The following is a 25311-nucleotide window of genomic DNA, read 5'->3' as shown; positions in this document are numbered from 1 at the left end:
TTCATCAACGTCAGAATGTTTTCCAGTCATTGAACACAACAACAGTCATTGGTGTTGAAGTTGTTACTGATTGAGGCCGCTGCAGCTGGACTGCACTGGATCGACCGTCTCCTTGATGGGTTGGTATCTGTTAGATTCCATCTAATTCAACGTTTTACTTTCTTATGAATCCAAAGTTTTAATCATATATTTTCTTTGTGTGTGTTGGAACCATGTTAGCTGTAATCAGCCATCTTGGAATTGCTTCCAATACCCAAAGCTCTACCTCCATTTCACTCAAACATTGCGAATTAAGTTGATCACACAAGATGCTACTTTCTTAATCAAGAACATTCAAATATCAAGTTTATCTCAAATGTTATAGAGGATGATAAATACAACAAATGGGTTGGAAAAGAATTAGCATGAAGAAATGCCAGGACCTTCTGCCAATTTGCCACAAACACGATTTAAGAGCCGATTTTTCTGCAACATTTATTGAAACCACATATCAGCAGAATACAGCGTTACTCTTCACAGAAGACTCTTTAGAAGAAGCCATGGACGTCCCTCCTCTACCATAACTAGAGCACTGTAAAAACAGACGGTCGAATCGGTCTCAAATAAATAAATAACATCTGACACTTTATTGTCCACGGCGCGTCGAGCACAAACACATTCAAACCCTGCAGAGTGAGGTGGAAATGTAAGGCGCTGGGGAAATAATGACAAAGATTGAAAGTGCTTATTTTTTTAAATTGTTCCTCTTGAATTTGACGTTTTTTGAAGTTTAAGGAGTCCAGAGAACATGCAGGTACAATTTGAAGCTGTGAGGCGTATTTATTGTTTTTCACTCGTTGTAATGCTGCGCTGTCGTTGAAATAATAATAATAATAATAATTCATGTCTTAGACATCTAAATGCCCCACAAAAAATTTGTCCTAATTATTTTTAAAGAAATAGCTCGATTATGTGACTGTAGATTAATAGACAGCAACTTAAACAGATGCATTTTGGTTCCTTTATACTTCCTGCAATGAAAGAAGAATAAAATATCACCTGGCAGTGGGTAAATATATATATGTAAATATAAATAAAGTGTAATTCTGAGAAATGACTATATTAACACAAAACCAACTCCACAGGCTGTTTCAAACTATAAGAGCATAAAATAAAAGCCTGAAATGATCCAAAGTTTATGCCGATTACACTCCACTTCACGAAAAGCGACGCCGGCGACTGGGGACTGGGAACCAGAGTCCAAACCCGTTCACCGGTCAGACCCTGGGACCCACCTGGAACAGAACGTCAGCATTCAGATTTGAAAACAATCACAAGTTAACTTCGTCCACCCTGGATGGACAAATAACAGCCCCAGGTATATATAACAAGCCCGTATCACCACCCTGCCACCGCCGTGCTTTTCTTCTTACCTCCTGAAGCAGAAACAGCGGCTGGGTTTCTAGGGATCAAAGCTTTTAGCCGCTTTTTCTTTAGATATCTGATTCAAAAGCTGGTAGCACTAACATGATTGTGGATCCAACAGGCCCCCAGGATCACCCTGTCACCACCGTGCTTCACAGGAGTTGATGCAATGATTTCTATGCGTAATAATTAACACAAAATAACCGAGGGGATACATTAGGCTCCTTTTTTTGTTTTTGCTCTCGTGAGCAACAAACCAGAAAAAGAGTTACGTCTGCCCCGTCTGGTTCAGTCCGAGGCCCGTCTACGTCAGGTGGAGCAGCATGGGCGGCGTGAGGAAGAGCAGGGCCCGCCTGCTGGAGGCGGCGGCCGACAGGACGGGTCTCTTCTTCTTGACGCCGTTGCAGAGCGGCGTGCTGCAGCAGCTGATGCACACCGAGTTGAGCCGGCCGGTGCAGAACTGCTGGTAGCCGGAGGAGGTGATGAGGCAGGCCGACGACGACGCGCACGACTTCCTGTAGTGGGTTCCTGCGGGAGGGAGACGACTTTACTGCCTCCTGAACAGAAGCATTTCCTCTAAAGTAACCAGATTACTCAGGTAGCTTTGCTTGTTGCGGCGCGCCGCAGCAGTTTATTGCTCTGTTTGACTTATGGAGACATCGATCCTCCAGCTGATCTTATTAACTGATATTTATCTGTGGGCTCTATATTTCTGCTTAAAGAAAAACGGCAGACAGCCCGGGCTTCATCATGTCCAGCTCTTCCATATTAGCAACATCTGTTATGTTACAGCAGGCGGGCTGCGTTAGCTGCACCAACAGCATGGAGAGATGAAGAGTTTCCTTCCTCCACAGCAATAATTGCCAACTTGTTTTTGCAATAAATAAACAGAATGATCAGCTAAGCAGCCTTGTAGAGAATACGGTCTAAACAAAGCCCAAGTCATGATTTAATCACATCTGATCTTTTTTTTTGGTTAATCTAGTTTTAGACATAAAAGTCATGGAAAGACACCTAAATGAAATATTTACCCAAACATTTTTATCATGTACTTCTGTTATCTGAAATACGTTTATTTGGATTTACTTTTAAATAAAGTTCCAAAAACCAAAGAAATATGTCATGAAGTCTCACTGGTTATTTTTAACAACTCAACTTTTCTAACAGCTAAAATACTTAAATGTGACCAAAAGCTAAAAGTCCATGTTGATACAGCAGCAAATCATCTGCAAAGAAATGTAGAGATTCTCATTAACCCCTTTTACCAGAGGCATCAGGACTTGTTCTTTACACCTAATGCTAATGCTAATTTATCAAATAAGCCCTATATGTGGTACTCTCAAAAGAATAACAAAGCTAAGGTAATGTGAAAACTATTTCCAGTGCTATACCTTTAATCATTGAGACAGCTCAACTAGCTTTTGTTTCAGAAATGTGACAATCAAACTGATTGAAATTAGCCTATTTTTTATGCTTTTTACTCTACATTTAGACAGATATAACTACTTTAAAAGCCCATCAGTGCAATAAATTGTGAGGTTTTGGCCTTTGTTCGAGCTAAAGTTGGACATTTTACACCAGCAGGGCAAAGCTCAGTATTCAATAATTACATTTTCTAACTAGAGCTGACTTCAACATTCTCATTTAAGATAAATTCAAACATTATCAGGAGGTACAACCTTCCATCTCTTTGTGCTAAATTAGAGTTTTGTAAATGTATAATTATGGCTTGGGAAGTTAATAGTTCCCAAGCAGCTCTGAAAGTATCAGATAAAGCTAATTATGTTTGAATATATGAACAGTTTGTATCTTATGAAACCCCACATACACATGCTATTGAAAAACTTACATTTTTTAGCATGTTCCTTTAGCATTTCAATAAATTCAGCTGGTTTCATAATGCTAAGTCAACATTTAGCTGAATTGGCTTAAGGGCTAAGCTAGCTAGTAGAGTCCATAACGTAAGACTGTCTCCTTGTTTTTTTCTTTTTGTTGTTGTTGGGTTTTGGTTTTTTTTAGCTAAAAGTCACTCAGCATTTGAATTACAGTATTAAAAGCCTTGTAATTCATTTTCTTTGGTTTGATTTTTAATTTTGAACCACTGGAAGCTAATGCTATCCTATCCCATATAAAATGGCTGATTTTCAGATGTTTTATGACTTTACAAGCGCTGAGAAAGATATCACAGCGAGAAATGATACATGTATTTATCCAGTTGAAAGATTGAACTGACTGGTAGTTGTTGCCTGCAAAAGCTTCTACTGCTGTAAAGCTGTGAGGACACACATCAGCTTCCTTTGAAGCTCTGCGGAGGAGAGAAATAACAGATAACAATGTCGGTTCCAGCGAAAATCACAGGAGATTGTGTTGACCTCCTGGAGGGGCCAGGTAAGTCAGACATGAGGAATGTATCTGAGACGCGAAGAAAGGAGAGAGGTGACGGCTGGCTTCTTTAGGGAAATAATTTCCGTCTTTTCATGTTACCTTTTAAAAAACAAATGTCAAAGGTGCGAATGCGACGCAGATGTAATGAGATGTTTATCTTTGTTTGGTTTCGCGCAATCAAAGAAAAATAAATGTCATAACAGCAGAAAATGTCTCCCTGCTTCTCAGGCTTCAGAGGAAACTGAGTTTGGAGGTCGTGTAAGTTTCCACGCTGACTCATGTTCCCACATGATCAGCCGGAACAAGCTAGCAGCTCTAATTGGACACTTTGCCATTTGCATCCTCAATTCTGAATAGAAGAAAACACAAATTAAATCTCCAGGAAGGAGGCATTAGCACGCTAGCCATGTTGGGGGGTTTTAAGTTAGCAAGTGGTGTCATACCGTCAGGTTTGACCAGAACCTCCTTCTGGCACATGTCCTGGACGTTGACTGTGCAGTTAACGATGAACTCGGGCGTGGAGCAGTCGTAGTTGACACCCTCACACTGGTAGCACTGGATCTGGAGGCCGTCACCTGTCACACGCAAACAGGAAGTGGACAGGAAGCGGACAGGAAACGGACCTGAATCTCACAGATATTACGGAAAAGGCGCTAAATCTGCCTTCATGCTAACTTTAATGTATCTTTCTATAAAAATTCTAGCCAATAACTTCAATAAAAGCTGACAGCCAAACAGTTTGTAGCGTTGACTTCTGCTTCTCCAGCTTAAACTTTTCATTGTTTTTTTGTTTGCTTTTTGAATTTTGTCCACTTTTAAATCTTAAATGTTCCCTTTAAATTAAATAGAACAAGAATTGTTTGTTCCATTCAAGATTATTATTTGTACCTATTTTATTCTTTGGGGTTGAAATCTGCTCATAATGTCCTGTTTTGATGTTTCCCAGCCAAAGGTATTTATAGATTTTAAATGCAGATCAGATTTGTAAATTAATATTTATTGGACGGAAGAAAAAAAACAGTTTTCTCACAAACTTATGATGACTAAGCAGAAAAATAAACTTTACTTGCTAAATCTGCTTTTCAGAAGTATCGTAGTGACAGTGCGACAAAAAATTCACACAATAAGCAATTTTAACTGTCACAACAATCCTTCTTTCACATTATGGAAAAAATAGCTGCAGATACATAAAAGCATCGCTTTATTAAATGTTATATTTTGAGACGCTGAGGATTAAAAAAACAAAACCAGATTCCTCATTTGAGCCACAATTATGTAAATCTGATTCTGACTCTTAGGGATTAAATTGTTAGAAAATTCATTAAAAAATATGTTTTTGTGTCAGGGGGACCGAATGGCATTTATTAAAAAATGAAGAAATGTTGTAATATATAATGTTTCTATGGTGATCTTTAGAAGACTAAGGAAAAGAGCTGGGTGTTTGTCATAGATAATAATAACAGCATATATGTTTATAAAGATATGAATCTAAATCAAAAGGTTATTTGGCGTATAATGAAATGTTTGATTAGTATTTATGAGAAATGCAATAATAAGAAGAATTGATGTTTTTATAAAAGTTGCAAAGGGAGTTTTAAAACTATCTGGGGGGTTTTTCTGGTCAGTGAAGGCACCATGTCAGCTAATTCATAATGTGTTATAATTAGCTGCATAATTAATCTGTTTATGATTTCAAACCCTGCAGCAGCTTCAACAAAAGAAACAAAAAGGATTCTTCATCAAACGTAAAATATGACAAACTGCTCCCCATCATTCCGTTACACAGCAACAGAGGCCTACAGTACCGCTGTAATACAGACTGCTACAGGAGATCCTTCTGCCTCGACACAACAACATTTTAATTTGCAATATTCATTATTTAATCTCACTAACAGAAACTCGAACGCATCTCGTCTGCTTTTTTGCTTCTTCATCACATCAATAAGCTCCAGCTCATCACATCATTAGCAGGAAAAAACTAATGATGGCCGCCATGGCCTTTGGGAGAAATGAAGCTGATCTGAAACACGAGGCAGAAATATGAGCAAAGTCTCGTGTTTCTCTCATTAGAAACCAAATGGGTTCAAAACGGACAACCTGACCTTCCTCTCCACCAGACTGTCTTAGAAAAACAGAGTCTTCAGTCAGAGGTTTCTTCAAATTTGCAGCAACACAGACTGCTACAAGAGATAAACAATTCCCCTTTGGGGTCAGTACAGTGTTTTTTGAATTGCATAACAATATTTCTAATAAAATTCTAAAAAAACAAATAAAATCATTCAGGATTCCACTTTAACTCCACATTTTCCCCAAATCTTTAAAATTAACCATAAATTCAATTTGATCTATATACAGATAAATGAGCATATAAAGTGTTAAGGTGGCAATTACAGATCTGAATTTAAATATGATCAGATCAGTTTGAATGAAGTTGAATAATAAATAAATAAATCAGTAACCGGAATCAACTAAAAGAAAAATCTGCATCGTTTCCTTCCACAGTGAATAATTCAACTCATTTTACAGCTTAATTCTCATCTGTTTCTGATCAAAACGATTCTTTTTTTCCCCTTCTTCTTTTTTCTTAGTTTTTAGTTGGACTTCCGCACAGAGCCCAGGTTTCTACAAACGCATCTATTTTTTAAGCTGCTGCTGTTTTTTCCGGTCTGCGCTTGGAAACAAATTTGCACCTGGAGCCACAAAAAAAGCGCACATTTCCAGAGAACAGCGCGGCGGCTGCGGCTCCGTGGAAACGCGTTTGATAAAAGGAGCATTTACAGAACAAAACGGATAAAATAACATAAAATAAAAATAAAAATAAACCATCATCTCTGGCGTCTGCTCTCTTCTTTTCCAGGCTTTTAACTCCACCAGCTGAGCTTTTCTTATTGCCCTGGAAACCTCCCCGTGGGGTCGGCTCTGCACACTGAACCTGCAGAAAGGGCAAGGCGGCTGCAGGAGGAAACCTGGCGCCTCGGAAAACACATTTCAGCCGCAATCTGGGAGAAATAAAATAAACTCAACAACTCCGGAGATGAAATCCCGCCGCAGACGGAATCATGTCACGTTAAGCTCAGCTGACGGGTTCAGTTAGTTCTGTTTAATCACAGCAGCGGGGAGCCAGAAGACATTAGTGGAAACTCAGCAGGAGCTGAAATCCAGCTCGATTCACCACAACCATCCGCTAAGAAGAAACCACTAAAAAAAAACGTTTTTCTTAAATCTGCGCAAATGTGAAGAAATGTGTAAATTTAGAGGAAAAAAAACAAAAAACAAAGGACACTTTTGCAACTTTTCCAGAGACAAGTTGAGCATTTAAATCCAAGCAACAACAAAAAAAATGTAAATCAATTTTCAGAATCAGCAGAGAATGGATTAGTGCGCACGATTTTGCGCCAAAAACGCACTTTTTTTTTTTGCATTTTTTTCCACTAAAGTGTATTTACCGCGCGCTTAAAATCAAACGGTTTCCCAAACATTACATTTCAGATGCAGCTTGTGGGGTGTGTGTGTGTGTGTGTGTTCCTGGTCCTGTTGCGTCCAGCTGACCCACCTGCGTCCAGGAAGAGTCCCAGTAAAGTGGCGAAAACGAGCAGCCGCATCCTCTGCCTGCAGCCCGGAGGAGAACCATGAGAGCGGGAGGGAATCAGCGGCAGGAGCAGGGGTCGGTCCGCCGGCTCATCCTCTCCCCCTCTGGGGATGATGGAGGGATGATGGAGGGATGAGGTGGAGGAGGGAGGGACGGAGCTCCGCACAGGTTGTTGCGCTCAGAGCGACTGGAGAGGAAGAAGCTGGAGCGCAGCAGCATCCACCGCACCACGTGACCACGTTCCTCTCTCCCTTCACACAAAGATCACATTATCCTAATTATTAGAAATCCGTTTTATTTTTCACTAAAGCATCAGCTTTTAATCTGGAGGTAAATTCTTTCTTGATTCATTTGCTCAATGTTGCCGGAAAGAAAAGTCTTGAAAGTTTTTATTTGATCTAATCTGGTGTCACATTTCTATTGAGACGGATTTTTATTTTTTTTAAGAAGCGGGATTCTATTGGGAGGTTATGAGCACTCAGCGTCTTACCTGCAGCATGACTTGAACACAGACAGATGTTGAGACCGGATCTTGAGGTTTCCGACTTTTTCAGCTGATTGTGCCGCCATTTTCCGGGTACGACTCACCAACTCCAGCTTTAAAACAACCAATATGGCCGATGAAGCGCACCGTTATTCAGAACGTCTATGAGATCTTGCTGTATTAAAATTAAGCCTTACAGTGCTTTACAAGTTTATGAAAGAGAAATCACACATCAGCGCGCATGCAAAGTGCAAAATGTCCCCTTTATTTACAGGAAGTGCAGCAGAGAGATGTTCTGTTGTGACACAAAGGTTTGACCTTCCATTTCTCAAACGGGGAATCGATTTACAGTCAGAATCCTCCAACTTTCCAAGTTGGAATTTTCAACTTCCTGAGGTGTTCCCGTCACTTTCCTGGACTTAAAACTCAGAAACTCCGTCTTCGAGCTGGACTAGATCGCATCGTTGTTTACCAGGCAATTGGTGGCATCCATGGCAACAACAAAGCTAGCATGTTTAGCATAAAAACTTGCGTTCCGTTAGACAAAAGAAGAAAAACTTCTGATCATGCAGACTTTACTGATTTGAGGCCTCTGACTGAAGACTGTTCCTGTATATCAATCTCCTGACCATCGTGACACGCTAACAGCTTGGTATCCAGAGACGATATTCTACAGCAACACGTCCCGATGACGTCATCAACTGCTAGCTAGTTAGCTAGCTCTGCTAATCCACCTCTTTTGCTGCTTCTCTTTAAATCTCTGGAGATGCTTTGAACTTCCTCCTCTCTTCAGTTCAGGTATTACTTGAAATTTTGCGATGCTAATCAGCTGGTTTTAAAAAAAAACAAAAAACCTTGTTGCCATGGTTACACATAACATCTCTGTGAAACTAGAAAACTAAGCAGAAATTCAACAAGAGAGAACCTCCATGTCACTTTGCTGCTGTTACACCTGAATGTCCAACACTCTTCTTCCTAATTATCCAAACGTAAAGATTAAGCCAAAAAAAAAAAAAAATATTAGGAACTTAAAAAAAAAACAAGAAACAAATCAGAGCATACATGAGTAAAGTTTGGATTGTGATCAAAAAGTGTTGTGAGCAAACACAATTACCCGGAACAGCAAGCGATCCCGCAAAGGTTAATAACTTTTTTAATCCATCTAATTAACCTCTTCCATGAAAGCTGCCTGTCTTCTAAACTGCATTTCCACCTCGTTATTTCAGCGCTTTCTCTTCCCTCATCCCCTAAAATAATAGAAACATCATCGACTCAGCACAAATTAACCTCCATTTTCAGCATAATGAGCCCCCCTCGCCCCCCCGTCCGCTCGGTGATCAATAGCAGCACTGAGCCGGACCCAGCCAGGCGTGAGTAAGCGAGCTGCGTCCGGCCCTGCGCCTGTAATTACCCATCAGGGGACAGGGCGGCGTTGAACCGTCGCCAACAGACTGCGACGCCGTGATTATTACCCCCCTCTACCCCCCACCGGGGTGGGGAAGGGGGGCAACAACGATGAAAACTAAAACCTACAATTTTCACATCAATAAACAGCCAGCGGCTCCGTTTGAAATAGGAAATAATTTCTCATATTTATTTAGGAAATAGTTACATAAAATATAGCCTTAAAGTCTAGAGTAACAGACAAAAATTGCACACAGCAATAATAATAATAATAATATTAATAATAATTACCAAAGTAACACTGCTGGTAACCAGTTCTCTTTACAAAGAAACATGTAAGGAAAGAGGTGAAGCATGATGGTCACACTACAGAACCTGGGTATAAATACTGGACAGCTAGAAAAATACACAACCCTGCCCTTCACACTCTCTTCTTACAATAATTACAGTTCCATAGAAAAAAATAAAAAATTCCAAACTATGTTGATTATTAGCACCATCTTGTCAGATTCCAGACACCAATTTGGCATAATTACACCTAAAGTGTTTTTTGCATTTATTGATTCAAAATAAAGACTTTTATTCTTTAAAAGATCAGAAAACGATCCGCGTCGTTTTCAAACAGCATGACTGGAAAGGTTAGTCGAATGATTGGCAAAAATGTACAGCTTTTCTTTACAAAATGCTTTAGTCACATATCAATCAGCAATGCCCCTTCTGATATTAACTTATAGTGATTTTATGTACAACATAATATACAGACACGAGGAGAAACTGAGGACAGTAGAAAGGTTCGCAGTGATGCTACATGAGAGAGAGACCGGTTCTGAAACTTGAACTCATCGAGATGATCAAAAGTTTCTCATATGGGAGGAAAGTTGCTTTAATTTACAATCTTTGCGAGTCCAGAAAGTTCCCTGAGTTACCGACAGCAAAAGAAATCAAGCAGTCGGAGGACTGATGTACCGAAAACTAAACACATCAGGAAGTATTCAAACCCACGTCAGCGTAGATATCTCTTGCCTTCAACGTTTAGGAGGACAAATGGGTCCTCTGGATGTGTGGTGGATGAAAGATTAATCCAACCAAGACCCAACCAAAATCTAACAAAGACCCAATCAGGACCTAGCCAAAACCCAACGAAGACCTAACAAAGACCTAGACAAGCTCCAACTAAGACCTAATCAAGATCTAACCAAGACCCAATCATGATGATATCAAGACGTAACCAAGATCTGATACCCTACCGTTAGTCTGTACCCAAACCTGGTTTATGAAAAGAAATTGCACCTCCTTAAAACTGCAATCAGTAGAACATATGTTGGACAACATCCAGAACACTGGCAAATGAGAACCTTGTAATTATGACCAATTGTTGGAACTCAACAGAGGCAGTTGTAGAGAGATATTCCTCAACCCAGAGGTATAAACCATAAATCTGGGTGTAAATAAAGTTTTTGTCATTCAGGACAATTTACTAACATGTTTCTCTACAAATCAGGGCTCTGGATTGGGTTGAGTCTATGTTGACGGACCTTCTAAGTGCTTTGGTTGTATGGCAAATCTAATGGGTCACTTTGTGGGTGAGGCTGCTAAAGTCTTTTGGAAAAGTAATAGAGATTTAGTCAAGAGGTTCAAACCCAAAGTAAGGTTTGGATCTACCAAGCCAGCAGTGAAGAACGGTGCCATTAGCGCCTCACCAGGGTTTCACTGATACGTTTCTTCACTGCAGAAACTGTTTTGTGATTCTCCAAGACTGGAAATCTCAAAGGCTTCAGTCTCTGACTCACAAAACATCAGTTTCTAAGATTCCTAAAGATCCCCAAACCACAACAAAAGGGATTGACCTACAGCAGCACCCTGACCCCTACTTTCTAACCTCCGTTTTGGTGTCTTGTGAAAATCAAAGAGAAAACCTTTATTCTTTGACCCACAAAACAACCAATTATCAGTTGAGAGAAAAAATAATACATTATAAGTTTAATATTATCATGAAAATATCCTTAACTTCTAAAATTTTCTGCCTGGCTCAAAACTTTTGCACTGCTTTGCTATTTAATGACAGTTAATTTGTTTTTGACAATCATCTTTAAATTTAGGCTAGTTGGACTAACTTTTCCTGGTCTGGTTGGACCTGATGAGAGGTGGGCAATCTTCTCAAACCAGGAGACATCCTAACCACACATGATGGTCTGGAATCACATGAAGATCAAGAGATTTCTGAGGATGTTGAGATCATCCGTACCACTGGGTTCTAGAAACCACCGCGTTGACAGAGTCAAAAGAAGAGACAATAGTTCTCATTGTCTTGTAGCCACCAGGTATGGAAACCTAAAAACAGGTCTAATGGGCTGACTGTACCCTTCAACATCCAAGTCATTGATCCACTGACACTAGAGTGAAAGGGTGAGGTAAAAGGTCAATACAGGGCCACACATCCAGCGGTACAGCAGCTCCTCAGACGCCGTTGGAACCCTGGCTGGTGCAGGAGGAGAAGCTGTCATACAGCGAGTCGCTGAGGGAGTGGTCCGGCCCCGGCCTACTGGCAAAGCCAGACGACGGTAGAGGTTCACTGCCGTTGGAGCTGCTGTTGCCTGCGTCGCCGTCGGCTCTGAGGTTGGGGTCCGGAGCGCCGCCGCCGTGGTTCAGCTTGTTCAGGGACTCCAGGGAGATGTGGAGAGAGGCCGGACGGCTCGGCCCGACGGGCAGCTTCTCCACCGACAGCTCCTTCTGCAGGGGAACAAAGAGCAGGCATGAACCCAACATGCTGCACACATCTTGGAATAACGTACACCAAGCGCCAACTTCACTCCTCCTCTTGACCAGCAAAACAATCAGAGAGATTGTAATTGAGCTCCAGCAGCTGATGAACATCTTGGGTGTTGGCCTCCCAGCTCTCCCAGTTACCATAACCACGTTGGCTTTTATTGTTAAATGTCGCCCGTCCAACAGATTAGACAGAAACTGGCGCTCCACTTCAATTAGCAGCAGCAGTCTTATCTAGAGGCCATTAGTGATTAGATGAGCGATTGTCTGTGGGTTTTACGGTCAGGGCGATCCGTCCCTTCTTAATGCGGACCGCTACTTTCTCCACTGCGAGTGCTTATAGGCACCTTGGTAGCGATTAGACTCAGCAGCTACAGAGGAAGAGCCTCTGTATGTCGACGGAGGTGGAACAAAACAACACATAAACCCTGAAAACAGCTGTCCTAATGCGTCTCAAATGGCTCTTTAACAAGCTAGCCCTCAGCCTTACTTCTCTAGAGATGAGCTAAACAACATCCACAGAGGAGCAGCTCGTTTCCTCCAGCCGGGAAGATAACAGCAGCCGTCCAAGCAGCTACTCCAGCAGAGAGGGCGAGCTGCAGGCGACAAGACGAGCCGCCAGGGGAGGCGCTGCCTTGGACCACTTAGCATTTAGCTGCAGGGTGGAGAGACGTCAACGCACCAAGACGGCTGCTTCAGTAATAAGGCTTACCGAGCCGGGAGAGCGATTCAAAGTTTCTGGTGTTTTTAATGGACGCTGGAGGTGTTTCTTCAGTCTGAATTCAAAACAAAAGGGTTTAATGTACACCTTACACCTTCCTGTCTCACCAAAAAACAACCACTTAAGAGACGATTTCAAACCTTTTCCTCCGTACACGAGACATCTAAGCTGTACAGAACACACAGATCGCTACGCCAGAAACCAGAAAAAGACTGGTTTCTGGACAATGTCGTCACGGTCCGACCGGTTCTGGAGAACCTTGGAGAGGTCAAGTTGCCAAATGAGTTAGATGGACTCCAGAGAGTGAGTCAGCAGGTCAAACAGGCTGCTGACGCTTTTCTCTGTGGGTTTTGACATTGATCCCAAACACAGTAGAACCCTGCCTGTCACTTAAAAATATCTAAAAACATTTCTGACATTTTAACAGTTCAGACACCAAATATGCCTTAATTCTAACAGTGGAAAACAACATCTTAGCGCTGCCACAGAAGCTAATATCTACAGTCTTCATTATCTTCTCTGCTGAGGGTTCAGGCAATGAGAGAGAAGGGACATAAATGGCTTTCTGTGATTGGTTGTTTTGCAAATACTAGCCAATAGAGTGTCAAGTGGCGTTGAGTCACAGTATTTCAGCTTCCCAAGATGCATTTCTTTAGGAATATTTTACAAAGTCCACAACTACTGACCTGTGAATAATGTGGGGTTTGTTGTATTTCATATTAGAAAAGCTTGAATAATATATTTTATGATTTTATTTATTTACCTTGTTTGGCATTTTAACGGTTTTGTTTAACTGAATCATGAAAAAACTTTAAAACATTTTCTGTGGTTCTTGCTCTGACTGACTCATCTTTGTTTGGTTTTTGCTAAGATTCTCAGTAAAAAGGCAGATTTATTTATTTATAATAATCAGAGCTTGGATCCCTTTTTTTGTGGTTTTATTCATATTCCTTGGTTTTTTTGTTTGTCGGACTGAAGAAGCTGGTTGCTGCCCAGCGTTGGAAACTTTCCAGAAAGTGAAATATTATCATCGCACGAGGCACGGTGCCATTTTTAAATGTTACATTAGATATTTATTTTATTCTAACTTATACCAAAAAGCAGCAGGATCAAAACTTTAAGCATTAAAATGGAATAAATTCAGAGCTCCGAAAGAGTTTTGCTGGTAGTTTAGAAAACTCCGTCTAGCAACAACAGAGAAGAGAAGGCTTCTCCGCGCCTAACGTTAAGCATTTTACAAAAAAGAGGAAACTTAAGTCATATTGATTGTTTGGGAAAAGAAGAGGAGGGTTTAAACTGCAAGTTTTTGTAGGTGTGGAGTTTAAATTACAGGCAGTTCAGCTCCCACACATCACACCTCGCAGGACTTCTGCTTTTCCACATTTCAGCCGAGGGGGGAGAAAGGAGCTGGCGATGCGATGGGATCGATTCTTTCTAAAATAACTCTTTAAGCTCTCTGGGTGAACAGCGAGAGGAAGAGAAGTGTTTGTGCGATCTCTAATTGGATTTGATTCCACAGGAAGGTAATTTAGCAGCTGATTGAAGCCTCTAAATGCGGAGCTGTGAAGCAGCCGCACCTGCAGGTAACAACCCGGCTGGAGCCAGGTGAACCGACACACACACACACACGCACACACGCACACGCACACACACACACACACCACCAATCGGTTCTGCATCACATGTCAGTAATGGGATCTCTTAACTTGAATTCAGTGACAAAAGCTCAGCGAGAGGCTTTTATTGTAACCCGAGGAACACATTTCCTCCGTTTAGAGCGCCGGTATTTTCTGCTTCAGAGGTCCGATCCTCTGGTTCTGTCGGGTCTGGATGCTCGTCTCTCGCCCCACATATCAGCAGAACCGTCGCTTTCTTTAAGCGAAGCTCTTAAATACGCTCCTGTCTTCTCCAATCAGTTACTCTGGCAACCATTTGCAACATCTCCAAAGCCAAATTCAAACAACTTTCAAGCTCCCCCCCACCCCCACAGTAAATTCATCGTTCTTGTGTGTTACCATGGTAATAAAGAGAACTGCAAACACAAAGTGAAAAATACATCCTTTTTTAATAATGGATGTATTTTTATACCAAAAATACAGAACCTTTCATAAGTTTTTTTCTTGTATTAAGTTATATATTCCATACAAACAGGATACATACAAGTTAAATCTCTGCAGTCTGTCAGTTTATAGTTTATTATGCCAGCAGATTTAAAATATAGATTAAAATGCAGTTTTCAGTTAGACAAAAACATTGCCTATTATGTCTAAAGAGCAACCTTTTAAACTAAGTGGTTTCTTATAATAAAACCTGCAGTTACCAAAGTGTTTGACGCACGCAGACCGTAATTCACAGACTTTTAAAAACTAACATCACAGTGCTGCCAGTAGCACTTATAACGATCACCGGCTTTTATTTTCAGGTCAGAATTTACTGAGAATTTTTAAAGGAAATTTCACACTTTTACTAAACCTGTTAAATGTTCACACTTGGCCAACGAGGTACAAGGAATGAGGAAAAACTGAAAAGCAGCCACAGCATTCATGACAGGACTGGTTTTCAGTTTATGGTGTGTTAAAATAAATGGTGAGGCACCAGCAGCTTGCCGCTAACAGAAAGAAGCTAGTGGCTAAGCGATAACGGCTAGCAGCTAACCGCTAGCATAATATTTAATAAAAAAGTGTTTTCATGTGTTTAGTTGGGAGGGCAGAGGAAATGGATTGTTCCATGTCAGATTTCAGGCTTTGCTTCCAGGTTTTCCTCTGGCGCTTTAAAGGTCTCACTCATCTTCTTGATTTATGCTAGCAGCTAGCCGCTATCAGCCGGCCACTATTATCAGTGTAAATCAAGAAGACGAGTGTGAGACCGTAAAAACGCCAGAGGGAAAAAAAACTCGAAGCAATTCCTGACATCTGACGTGGAACAATCCATTTCCTCTGTCCTCCAAACTTAAATACATGAAAACACTTTTTTGTATTAAAAATAATACCTTCTATGACAAGAGTGTGGACAAATTTGACCTCATGTTTAAGCTTTCTGAATAAAGCGGAAGACTAAAAAACAGGTATCCCTGTTGATTACAGGCCAGCGTGATTGAGCGGGGTGTTATGGGCTTCCTGACAGCGACAGATGGCTTCTGAATATTTCTGTTGCTGGAATATATTTGCGCACAAATATAATTTCATTTACCCCGTATACCGGCTTCGGACTCCGTCCCGCCTGCTTGTCGACTGAAATGTTGCTGTTCCTTTTGCTGCGCAATCATTTCTGGAGCTAACAAGCTACCGCGCTCCGAGGGAGACGCCGTGCATACCGAGACGATGGAAGCTAGCTCAGGAATCTCCGCGGCATCAGGAACACTGGGCTTTCCTCCTGATGCTCCATCTGTCCCTGTCAGGCCCGTAACGTACGGATATCGGCAGAAGAGTTGGAGACGGTAGCGAGAAAAATGAAGGGGAAAGTCAAATCTGTTTAGAGCAGAAGTCAGGTAAGAAGGAAAACTAAGGAAGCAAAATAGAGAGAGGCAAAAGTGAAAGTGAGACAAGGGAAGACATGTGGGAGAAAGAGACTGCGAGGCCATGAGGAGAAGGAGGCGGGGGGCCGCTGTTAGCAGGGCTGTCAGGTGTTGTCAGGATGATGAATGGGAGGCCAGAGTGGGCTGTGAGGGCCCTGATGGGAGCCGCTGAGCTTTACATCACTCTCCTGAGTGTTTGTGAAAGGTTATTAAAGGCGCTTAAATCACAGTCGCTCCGACACAGCCGCCCAACTTCCCCCGGACCTGATCCACGCCGCCGTCTCCAGAATCAGCTGCCCAGCGACGGGAGGCGGCCGGCCGTGGTGAGGACGGGGCGACAGTGGGATGGATCGTCTTTTCCCAAAGAATAATGTAGGGTAAATGAGTTCAGCAGCAGTCATCCATCACCAGGCTTCATTCACAGTCTGGGAATTAGGCTAATGCCAGAAATATCAGCAGCTCTACACCGCTTCTAACAAAACTGTTATCGCAACGAGGGATTCCTTTACTCACTCGGAGAAAACTTTGAAGGCACCAGCCGAGCATAATGAGAACAACCTGGCAGCTCACCACTGCTAATTAAAGCTCAGACTGGTGAGAGGATGGGGCGGACACCGCAGTTCTTAACAGTTCTGTTGCTAACAGAGCTGAGCTCACAGCGGCGCTCAGATAAATCAGTTAGCTCATACGTTAGCTAACAAAGCTAAGCTCAGATAAATCCATACTTCCACAAAGTAGCAGCACAGAGCTGGATACTCTAACTCCACAACTCACAGCTGAGAGCAGCTCTGTTATTTACCCTACTGTTAGCTTCTTTCAACTTCCTGTTAGCTGCTCTCTGCTTCCTGCCAGCTGCTCTCGGCTTCCTGCCAGCTGCTCTCGGCTTTCTGTTAGCTTCTCTCGGCTTTCTGTTAGCTTCTCTCAACTTTCTGTTAGCTTCTCTCAACTTTCTGTTAGCTTCTCTCAGCTTTCTGTTAGCTGAGAAAAGGAAACAGAAAACTAAAAGCAGCTAGCTCCACTGCCAGTTTACTGTTATGTAGCTGTTGTTACACACTTACTACTTACTACTAATTACTACAATTTTACTGTATGTTTATAGCAGAGTTACTACACTAGTATTGCAAGTCATTTCCTCTACCTTGTTATTCAACTTATATTACTTTTTTATACTACTCCAGCATTATTACTCCATTATTAATTTTAAAGGATAAATCAAGTTTTTCTCCAAATTATTTAACTACTGTAACATTTTAGTAAACCATTCTTGCCTTGAATCCCCATTATTCTCCTCTGTGCTACTAGCTATCGCTGCTGCCATAGGCTAAGGCTGGAGGACATGATGGATACTCATTACTTCTTCCTGCTAACTCTCCATTCCTTCCTGAACTTCATGTTCTCTTTTCATAGATAATACTCTCTCATAAAGCAAGCTAAAAATGTACAGAATATTTTCAGAAAAGGTAAATATCTTTCAAAGTGAGAGAAAAAAAAACTCATAAAAAGTGAGGATGGCAATGTTTTTCTCTCTGAACTGAAATTAATCAGAGTTCAATGAAAAACATCAGCCAACCAGAAGGAAACATATTGACTTCACAAGGTTAGCTGAAGCTGATTGCATGAAGAGTTTTAAGAATTGAATTTTTCTAAATATCCAGCTATTTGTTATCAGTTAGACCTCAGACTCCCAGGAGTGAGCTACTGAATATTAATGTTTCCTAACAGAACGTACATCTGCTGAATATTTCTCAAATGAACACATGTTATGTTATGTTATGGGATATGTTCAAGACAGCAGCCACTTTCGACGACCAGACCGATATTGATGAGTACGCCATGACTGTGTTAGCCTACATCAACAAGTGCACAGACGACGTCAGCATCACTAAGAACATTATCACCCGGGCCAACCAAAAACCCTGGATGACTAAGGAGGTACGGGACATGCTAAAAGCACGAAATTCAGCCTTCAAGTCTGGCGACAAGGAAGTACTGAGGTCAGTTAGAGCCAACTTGAACCGGGTTATCAGGGTAGCAAAGCGAACCCACAGTCGGAAAATACAGGAGTTCTTCCACGACACAAGCAATACCAGAACTATGTGGCAGGGAATAAAGGCGATCACAGATTACAATCCATCCTCCCCCCCAGTGGGGGAAGTTGATGCTGACTTTTTAAATGGTCTCAATAACTTCTTTGGAAGATTTGAGTCACTAAATAACACTCCGGCAAAGAAAACTGTCCTCCACCAGGAAGAGGAGCCACTCTGCCTGGACACGACCGAGGTGTTAAAGACTCTGAAAAGAGTCAACCCACGCAAGGCCCCAGGCCCTGACAACATACCTGGGCGGGTGTTCAGGGAATGCGCAGGTCAGCTGGCTGGTGTCCTCACAGACATTTTTAACACTTCACTATACCAAGCTACAGTGCCAGCCTGTCTAAAAACTGCCTCCATCATTCCGGTGCCAAAGAAAACTCAAGTCACCTCCTTCAATGATTACCGGCCTGTGGCACTGACTCCCATTATGATGAAGTGCTTTGAAAGACTAGTAAAAGAGCATATCGTCTCCAGACTCCCTCCCACATTCGACCCGTACCAGTTTGCCTACCGCCGAAACCGCTCTTCTGAGGATGCTGTCTCCTCCATCCTTCATCTGAGCCTGGCTCACCTGGAAAAGAAGAACAGTCATGTGCGGATGTTGTTCCTGGACTTCAGCTCAGCGTTCAACACGATCATCCCACAGCATCTGGCAGAAAAACTGGGACACCTGGGATTCAGCAACCGCCTGCGGAACTGGCTATTAGACTTCCTCACCGACAGATCACAGTCAGTCCGGATTGGACAACACACCTCCGATGTCATCAACCTCAGCACAGGTTCCCCTCAGGGCTGCGTCCTGAGTCCTCTGCTGTTCACTCTGATGACACACGACTGTGCCCCAAGGTTCGCCACCAATCACATTGTGAAGTTCGCGGATGACACAACGGTGTTGGGCCTCATTACAGATGATAATGACCTGGACTACAGAGAGGAGGTGGAGGAGCTAGTAGTTTGGTGCAGAGAGAACAGCCTGATCCTGAATGTTGACAAGACTAAAGAAATGATCGTCGACTTCAGGAAAAATCGGCCCAGCCACTCTCCACTGCTCATAAATAGTTCGGCTGTGGAGGTGGTCAGCAGCACCAAATTTCTGGGGGTGCACATCACTAACGACCTCTCCTGGACTGTGAACACCGCGTCTCTAGTCAAGAAGGCACAGAAACGTCTGTATTTCCTGCGGAGGATGAGACGAGCACACTTGCCCCCACCCATCCTCAAGACGTTCTACAGAAGCACCATAGAGAGCATCTTGACCAGCTGCCTCTCTGTGTGGTGTGGTGGTTGTAGCGTCTCCGACTGGAAGAACGTGAGGAGAGTGGTGCGGACAGCAGAGAGGATCATGGGGGCCACCCTTCCCTCCGTTCAAGACCTTTCATCCCGGCGCTGCGTGTCCCGAGGTCGAAACATCGTCAGAGACCCTTCACACCCACAGCATGGATGGTTCTCCCTGCTGCCCTCTGGAAAGAGGTTTCGAAGCATCCGGTGCAGGACATCCAGGTTCCGAAACAGCTTTTTTCCACTTGCCATTAGACTGCTGAACTCCCAACCGTATTGCACTTGAAAATCTGGTCTCCACATTATATCTGCCTCTTGCACAGAACAAAGAACTCTTTTACTGTTATTCCTTCACTCTATATTTTTCTATATTTATATACGTATTTACTGTCCTGAGCTGTATGCAACGAAATTTCGTTTTGTATTCACCTTGTGTATGCAATATGACAATAAAGTTTAACTAACTAACTAACTAACTAACATAATGAGCTAGTGTTTTATTTCGTTTAATCCCTGGATCAGATTCCACTTGAAAAGGCGTCTGGAGGCCATAAATCCAGCTGCGTTCCCTCGGCTTCTCAAACACAAACTGCTTTTCTAACGGGGTTGTGTTGAGTCGGAGCTTTTTTCTGGCAGCATATGGATTTTTGTGTCAGGTTTGGTGTCGGCGTGGGGGAGCCGAGCGTTGGAGGCCATTTCATGCTCCCTGCTCCTCGTTTGTCATTCAGCTGCGTTAAATACTGGTAGGCAAATACCCGCCGACACCCGCAGCCCAGGCGATCGAAAGCAATTAGGACAACTGGGTTTTTTTTTCATGAGAATCAGCCAACAATTCCTAGAGCGCACAACCTTGGAGTGTAAACAAAGTGAGGGGTGTGTGGGGGCGTGGTCGTGTACTCACGCTGATCCGGTCCCGGGCTGACCCATCCAGGGAGTCCAGCTGGGACAGCATCTCGTGCTGGTAGTAGTCCATGATGGACAGGGACGTCTTTAGAGTGTCCTCGCTCTGCTCCACTGTGAGTAGGGACAGGACCGGGTTAACCTCTAGATGGCGACACAGAGCCGAGGGGGTTAAGGTGGGGGCGGGGGGTATTACCGGAGACGGGCCTCCTGGTTACCGTGGCGTCGGTTCTGTCTGGCTCTGTGTCCGTGTCGCTCCCTGAGAATGTCCTCACCATCTGGACTCCATCCTGGATATGACGACAAACATCAATAAGAGATTCCCACATCACCGTGCTGCCACCACCGTGGATGCCTCCATAGACCAGTGGTTTTAAAGCAGGTTTTTTTTTCTCCCAGCATGCTTTGCTCCAGATGCAGCAGAAACAGACTCACCGTTGAGTCATGCTCTGCTGTCCTCTTCCTGTCCTGGTCGCTGCTGCTGCTGCGCTGGGCGAACAGACTCAGCCTCTTGGTCCGGATGGCGTCTGGAAGCAAACAGTTCATCAGAAACAGACCAGCAAATAAAAACTGGTCTAAAGACTTCATAAGAACACCATGGAGGGAATTTAAGAGCCAAACCTACAAAGAAATGTACTAACTTTGTACAGCCAACTGGCCAGAAAACTACACTTACCACAACAGACGCAAAAAAGCTAGCTAATTAGCAACGGAGTGTTAGCAGTGAGTCACGGAACCCAATGAAGATGTGTGAGGTGACTCAAACTTTTGCCTGACAGAAAGTAAACCACGCAATATATAAGATTAAATAGCCCTGGTAAAATTTAAGACCTGGGATTAACGGATTTAAGGCCAAGATACTTTTTAAAGATGAATTCAAGTCATTTTAAGTCTTCAATTTTAAATGCATGGATAGAACACTCTCAGCTGGCAGGATTAACAGGTCTAGTCTGGGTTCTGGGTCTATTCAGGGTTCTGTAATGTGGTTCTTGTCCAGAACAACCCTCATGTCTCTCCCAGCTGAAGGCTCGGTGACTGACCTGAGGTCGAGGGTTTGGGCAGACGGCTCTGGGTGTCCTGGCCCGTTCTGCCACCAGGGTCAGACGTGGAGTGGGCCATGCTGCCGGGGGAGGGGTGCGGCTGCGCTTTGGGGAGGGAAGGCACTTTGACATGGGGCTGCGAGGGGTCGGAGGTCACCCGGTCCGGGCTGGACTCGGACCTGGGGACGTTGCGGCCGGCGGCCCTGGAGACTGAATCGGGGAGGGGGAAGGTGCCGATGCCGCTGTCCAGGGTGCGCATCTGGCAGCCAGTGCCTAGAGGGACAGGGAGAGGAGTGTGACACAACAACAAGACGGGGGGCAGCTCGGAGCTACATGCAGCGGAAAGGAGGGGGGGAGAACAGGGAATCTGTGGCGGGCAAGTCGGAGAGAGAGGCAGAAAACAGTATAGCATGAGGACAGGTTAGCTGGTTAGCCAGATGGGCTAACATCAGAGGGAAGACGTCTGACCGGATGCTAATGCTAACCTTCATCCAGTCAGTGATGAAGCGTCCAGCTCTGTTCATACTACAATGAGGAGGAGTCTTTAACTTACAGTAGCTGGTCCTCAAAATACTCCCACCAATTCCGAGGTCAAGGGTCACAGCTGCCCAAGCTATAGCCAATACCAGCTAATCCCTGAAACTTCCCATCAGAAACTGTTTTAACAGTTTAAACACCGGACATGGCTTAGTATGCTTTAATACGCACAGTGGAAACAGTCTTAGTGCTACCGCTAAAGCTAACGTCCAATGTTTTAGGGAGCTCAGCCAATCAGTGCTAAGCAAAATAATAGCCACTTTCTGGATTGGCTGCTTTGCCATCGCCAGCCAATAGCATGCCAGCTAGCATTGGGGCTAGGTCTTCCAGCTTCCCATGATGCATTATCTTTGGGATACTTTAGATATTTTAAAGTCACGTTCCACAGAAACACTGAGCCGCCACCAGGGGCGCCCTGTGCACTACGATTGACTCTTCTACAAGTCATTGGTTTGGTGGAGTTTTATGGTGATTGGCTTCCAATCACCATCAAACCGACTTCCTGTTAGCATGGACGCTCATCGCTCACTGCAATTCTCTTTGTAAGATGTAGGGGTCAGTAGAGAGTCTCCAGCCGTCAAGCAGTGGTGCTTTTTGAATCAATGGCTCCCTGGAGCCTTCAACCAATTAAAATGCAGGACGTTATCTGCGTTATTCTGTCTTCCTGGTCTTTCTGTTCCTCCAGCGTGACATGATGTGGAGTTTAGCAGAAATGCTGCTCTGAATGCGCAGCGTTCAGCCAGCTAATGCAGCCATGAGCTGCAGAGTGAAACAGGGAGCCATAGATTACCCAGCTGGGTAATTGAATGCCAAGCCTGGCAGTTCAAAATGCCCTCTATATCCCAGCTATAACAAGGTCCACAGTAATTTCAGCCAGCGGCCAGAAACAACTGGACCTAATCTAGTTTTCATGAGCTCCCTATCACTTCAGCAGGCCGGCTGCAGGCTGCGGGTATCTGCACGCCGCGGCCCATCGTCGTGTCACGCTTTAAAGCCCAAGTCCTGCGCTCACTTAGCCTCGCCGCTCCACACCTGGCAGGGTTTTGAAAGAGTCGGGCTTGTTTTATTGTCCTTTATGAGAGAAAACCACCTGGAGCAAAAAGTTCTTCTACACGATTACCGAGCGGCTCTGAGGAAGCAAGTTCCGACCCCGGCACGGATTCACGAGGCGGCCGGAGCGTAAACCGTTTCCATGACTGATGTGTTTACCTGCCGTCAGTTAGAAGTGGCACCGCGCGCAGGCACTTCTAATTCAGACTGACTGGGAAAGGCTGAGCAGGCAGAAAGCGAGGACGCCAACCCGTTAGAGGACGGCAGCATGGCGGACAGAACTGCCACAAACTGATTCTGCTACCAAAACAAACCATCAGAAGAAGATGAAGCAAAACCAGAAAACTGCTTTTTTGTTACATAATAAACTAGAAACTTTGGATTTAGACATTAAATAAACTCTATTCCAATATTAATGAGCCACAGGAAGTAAAAACACCAGGAGACATTAGCAGCATTAGCTGCTCCAGCTGAGACACAACTGGAGCTGCAGAAACAAAATCAGCTCCATCATCTTCTTTTTGTAACAATAACATTATCTTTCATATGAAAATATTTATGCATTTATATATTTTTATGATTAAATAATCTATCCATTATTTATGAATCTATTTAAGCATTTCTTTACTTATGTTTTTGTTTCTTCAATCATTTTATATTATACATTCATTCCTTTGTTAAATTATTACTTATATGTATATAAGACTTTTTCAGTTGTGTTTTCAATCACTTAATGATTATATTTGTTTATTTAATCACATGTTTTTTTATCAGGGCAGTTATTCATCTATATTTATACGTCCTTTTGATTATATCTTTTATCGTGCTTTTAATCATTTATTTGTTTTAAATGGTATCTATGTATTATTTTATGTGCATATGTATGTATTTTTCCCCTCTTTAAACATTTTTATCCAAGGATCCATTTTGTCATATAGCTAGTCGTTGTTATTGCAGTTTTTCTGCTTAGTTTTTCTAAATAATAATAATAATTATGAGAATTGAGTTAATTTCCTGAGATGTTTGGATGTTATGTCAGTGTCTCATTGCTTAAATAAAATGAGACAAAACATTAAACATAAGAAGGTAAAATGAGCAAAACGGTTCAGTTTATGAATAGAAATTTATTGGAACAAACCTGGAAAACAGAAGATTTATTAAGAAATGTGTCTTAAAGGGTTTGTTACCTAAATTGGTGTAAAGAAATCCTGCAAAACCTCAATGTTCTGTCACAGAAACCTCATCCTGGCTTCTGGGTCAGGCACAAAGCTTCTGACTTTCAGAGAGAAAAATCTCAGTGTGAAGAGAGCAAGCGGTCAGAAAGGATCAGAGGTGCCCAGCAGAGGAGTGAAACAGAAATGAAAAATAACATTTTATTATAAAATGCTCCATTTTAGGACAAAATGGTGGAGACGGAAAAGAACTAGAAGAAAATCAGCAAAAAAACAAACATTTTGAGAAAGGAAATGAAGACGTAGTTGCTCATCGATAACTCAAGGGGGATTTTTCCATGATAATCTTACCCATCATGTGGTCCTGACAGCTGGAGTCTGCCAGGTGTCCGTCCTCCTTCTCAGCCTTCAGGCTGATCTTCTGACTTATTATCAGGGTCTGAAAAACGAACAAATGCTCCATGTTGGTGACAGAAAACCCTCAGAACAACGTAAAGTTTTGAAAAGCCTCATCGAGAGCCATTCATTTCTGACTCTTCACATTGTTTCTTTGCCAGAGAAGCGAGTTCTTTTTTTTTTCTTCTTCTTCCTGGCTCTAATTGGGCTGCTGCGGCGCTTGTGGGTCATGAAATGCGTCTCTTTTGTTGCATTCTGTGGGGAGCAGATAGGACGGTTTTAAATGGCCCTTTTGTGGAGCGGAGAGGCGGCGGTAAATGGTTCCCTCTGCCTTATCGAGACTCAGCATCATCTGGATTAAATTTCCCACATTATGCCGCGGACCCGTCGGCCCCTCTCATCGGCTCACTCCGCTCCTTTTGTTACCGCTGCTGAGTCACTCTGCTTCAACCTTTTCACCGTCGTTCCCTGGACCCAGAAATGTGTCGAAACAGACTCTGAAACTTCTCTACAACCTTCAACAGGTTTGTATTCAGTCTCCTTTATTTGGGCACCCCTAAATAAGCGGCTACTCGCTG

General features: G+C 43.0%; 2 protein-coding genes across 6 annotated transcripts in view; both read right to left on the bottom strand.

Annotated features, from left to right (window-relative positions):
• Positions 1-460: 460 nt before the first annotated feature.
• Positions 461-7648, bottom strand: LOC103473582 (ly6/PLAUR domain-containing protein 1-like). Its single transcript, XM_008423920.3, has 3 exons — positions 7343-7648; positions 4233-4364; positions 461-1932 (listed from the first exon to the last, which is right to left on the bottom strand). Exons 1-3 carry the CDS (start codon positions 7389-7391, stop codon positions 1709-1711), a joined length of 405 nt encoding a protein of 134 aa, XP_008422142.1. The 5' UTR covers positions 7392-7648; the 3' UTR covers positions 461-1708.
• Positions 7649-8106: 458 nt separating this feature from the next.
• LOC103473550 (nck-associated protein 5-like) overlaps positions 8107-25311 on the bottom strand; it is a 137539-nt gene continuing 120334 nt past the window's right edge. For 4 of the 5 annotated variants that reach the window (XM_008423870.3, XM_008423878.3, XM_008423886.3 and 1 more), the window contains 6 exons: positions 24689-24776; positions 21579-21851; positions 20974-21065; positions 20735-20828; positions 20540-20652; positions 8107-11996 (listed from right to left, as the gene is read on the bottom strand). In XM_008423870.3, the coding sequence (XP_008422092.2) occupies positions 11724-11996; positions 20540-20652; positions 20735-20828; positions 20974-21065; positions 21579-21851; positions 24689-24776 (933 nt within the window). In that variant the 3' untranslated portion in view covers positions 8107-11723. Of the gene's footprint in view, positions 11997-20539; positions 20653-20734; positions 20829-20973; positions 21066-21578; positions 21946-24688; positions 24777-25311 lie in introns of those variants that run through there. The other variant, XM_008423910.3, reaches the window with a different exon arrangement.

Source organism: Poecilia reticulata, chromosome 2, assembly GCF_904066995.2.
Source record: "Poecilia reticulata chromosome 2, P_reticulata-male-v2, whole genome shotgun sequence".
NCBI classification, from domain to species: domain Eukaryota; kingdom Metazoa; phylum Chordata; class Actinopteri; order Cyprinodontiformes; family Poeciliidae; genus Poecilia; species Poecilia reticulata.
This window is presented reverse-complemented; position numbering and strand designations above follow the sequence as displayed.

Coding starts and splice junctions, on each gene's coding strand:
- LOC103473582 (XM_008423920.3), bottom strand. CDS start 7,391: ATGCGGCTGCTCGTTTTCGCCACTTTACTGGGACTCTTCCTGGACGCA. Junction 4,365..7,342: donor GGGACTCTTCCTGGACGCAG/GTGGGTCAGCTG, acceptor TGCGTGTGACAG/GTGACGGCCTCCAGATCCAG. Junction 1,933..4,232: donor GGTTCTGGTCAAACCTGACG/GTATGACACCAC, acceptor TCCCTCCCGCAG/GAACCCACTACAGGAAGTCG.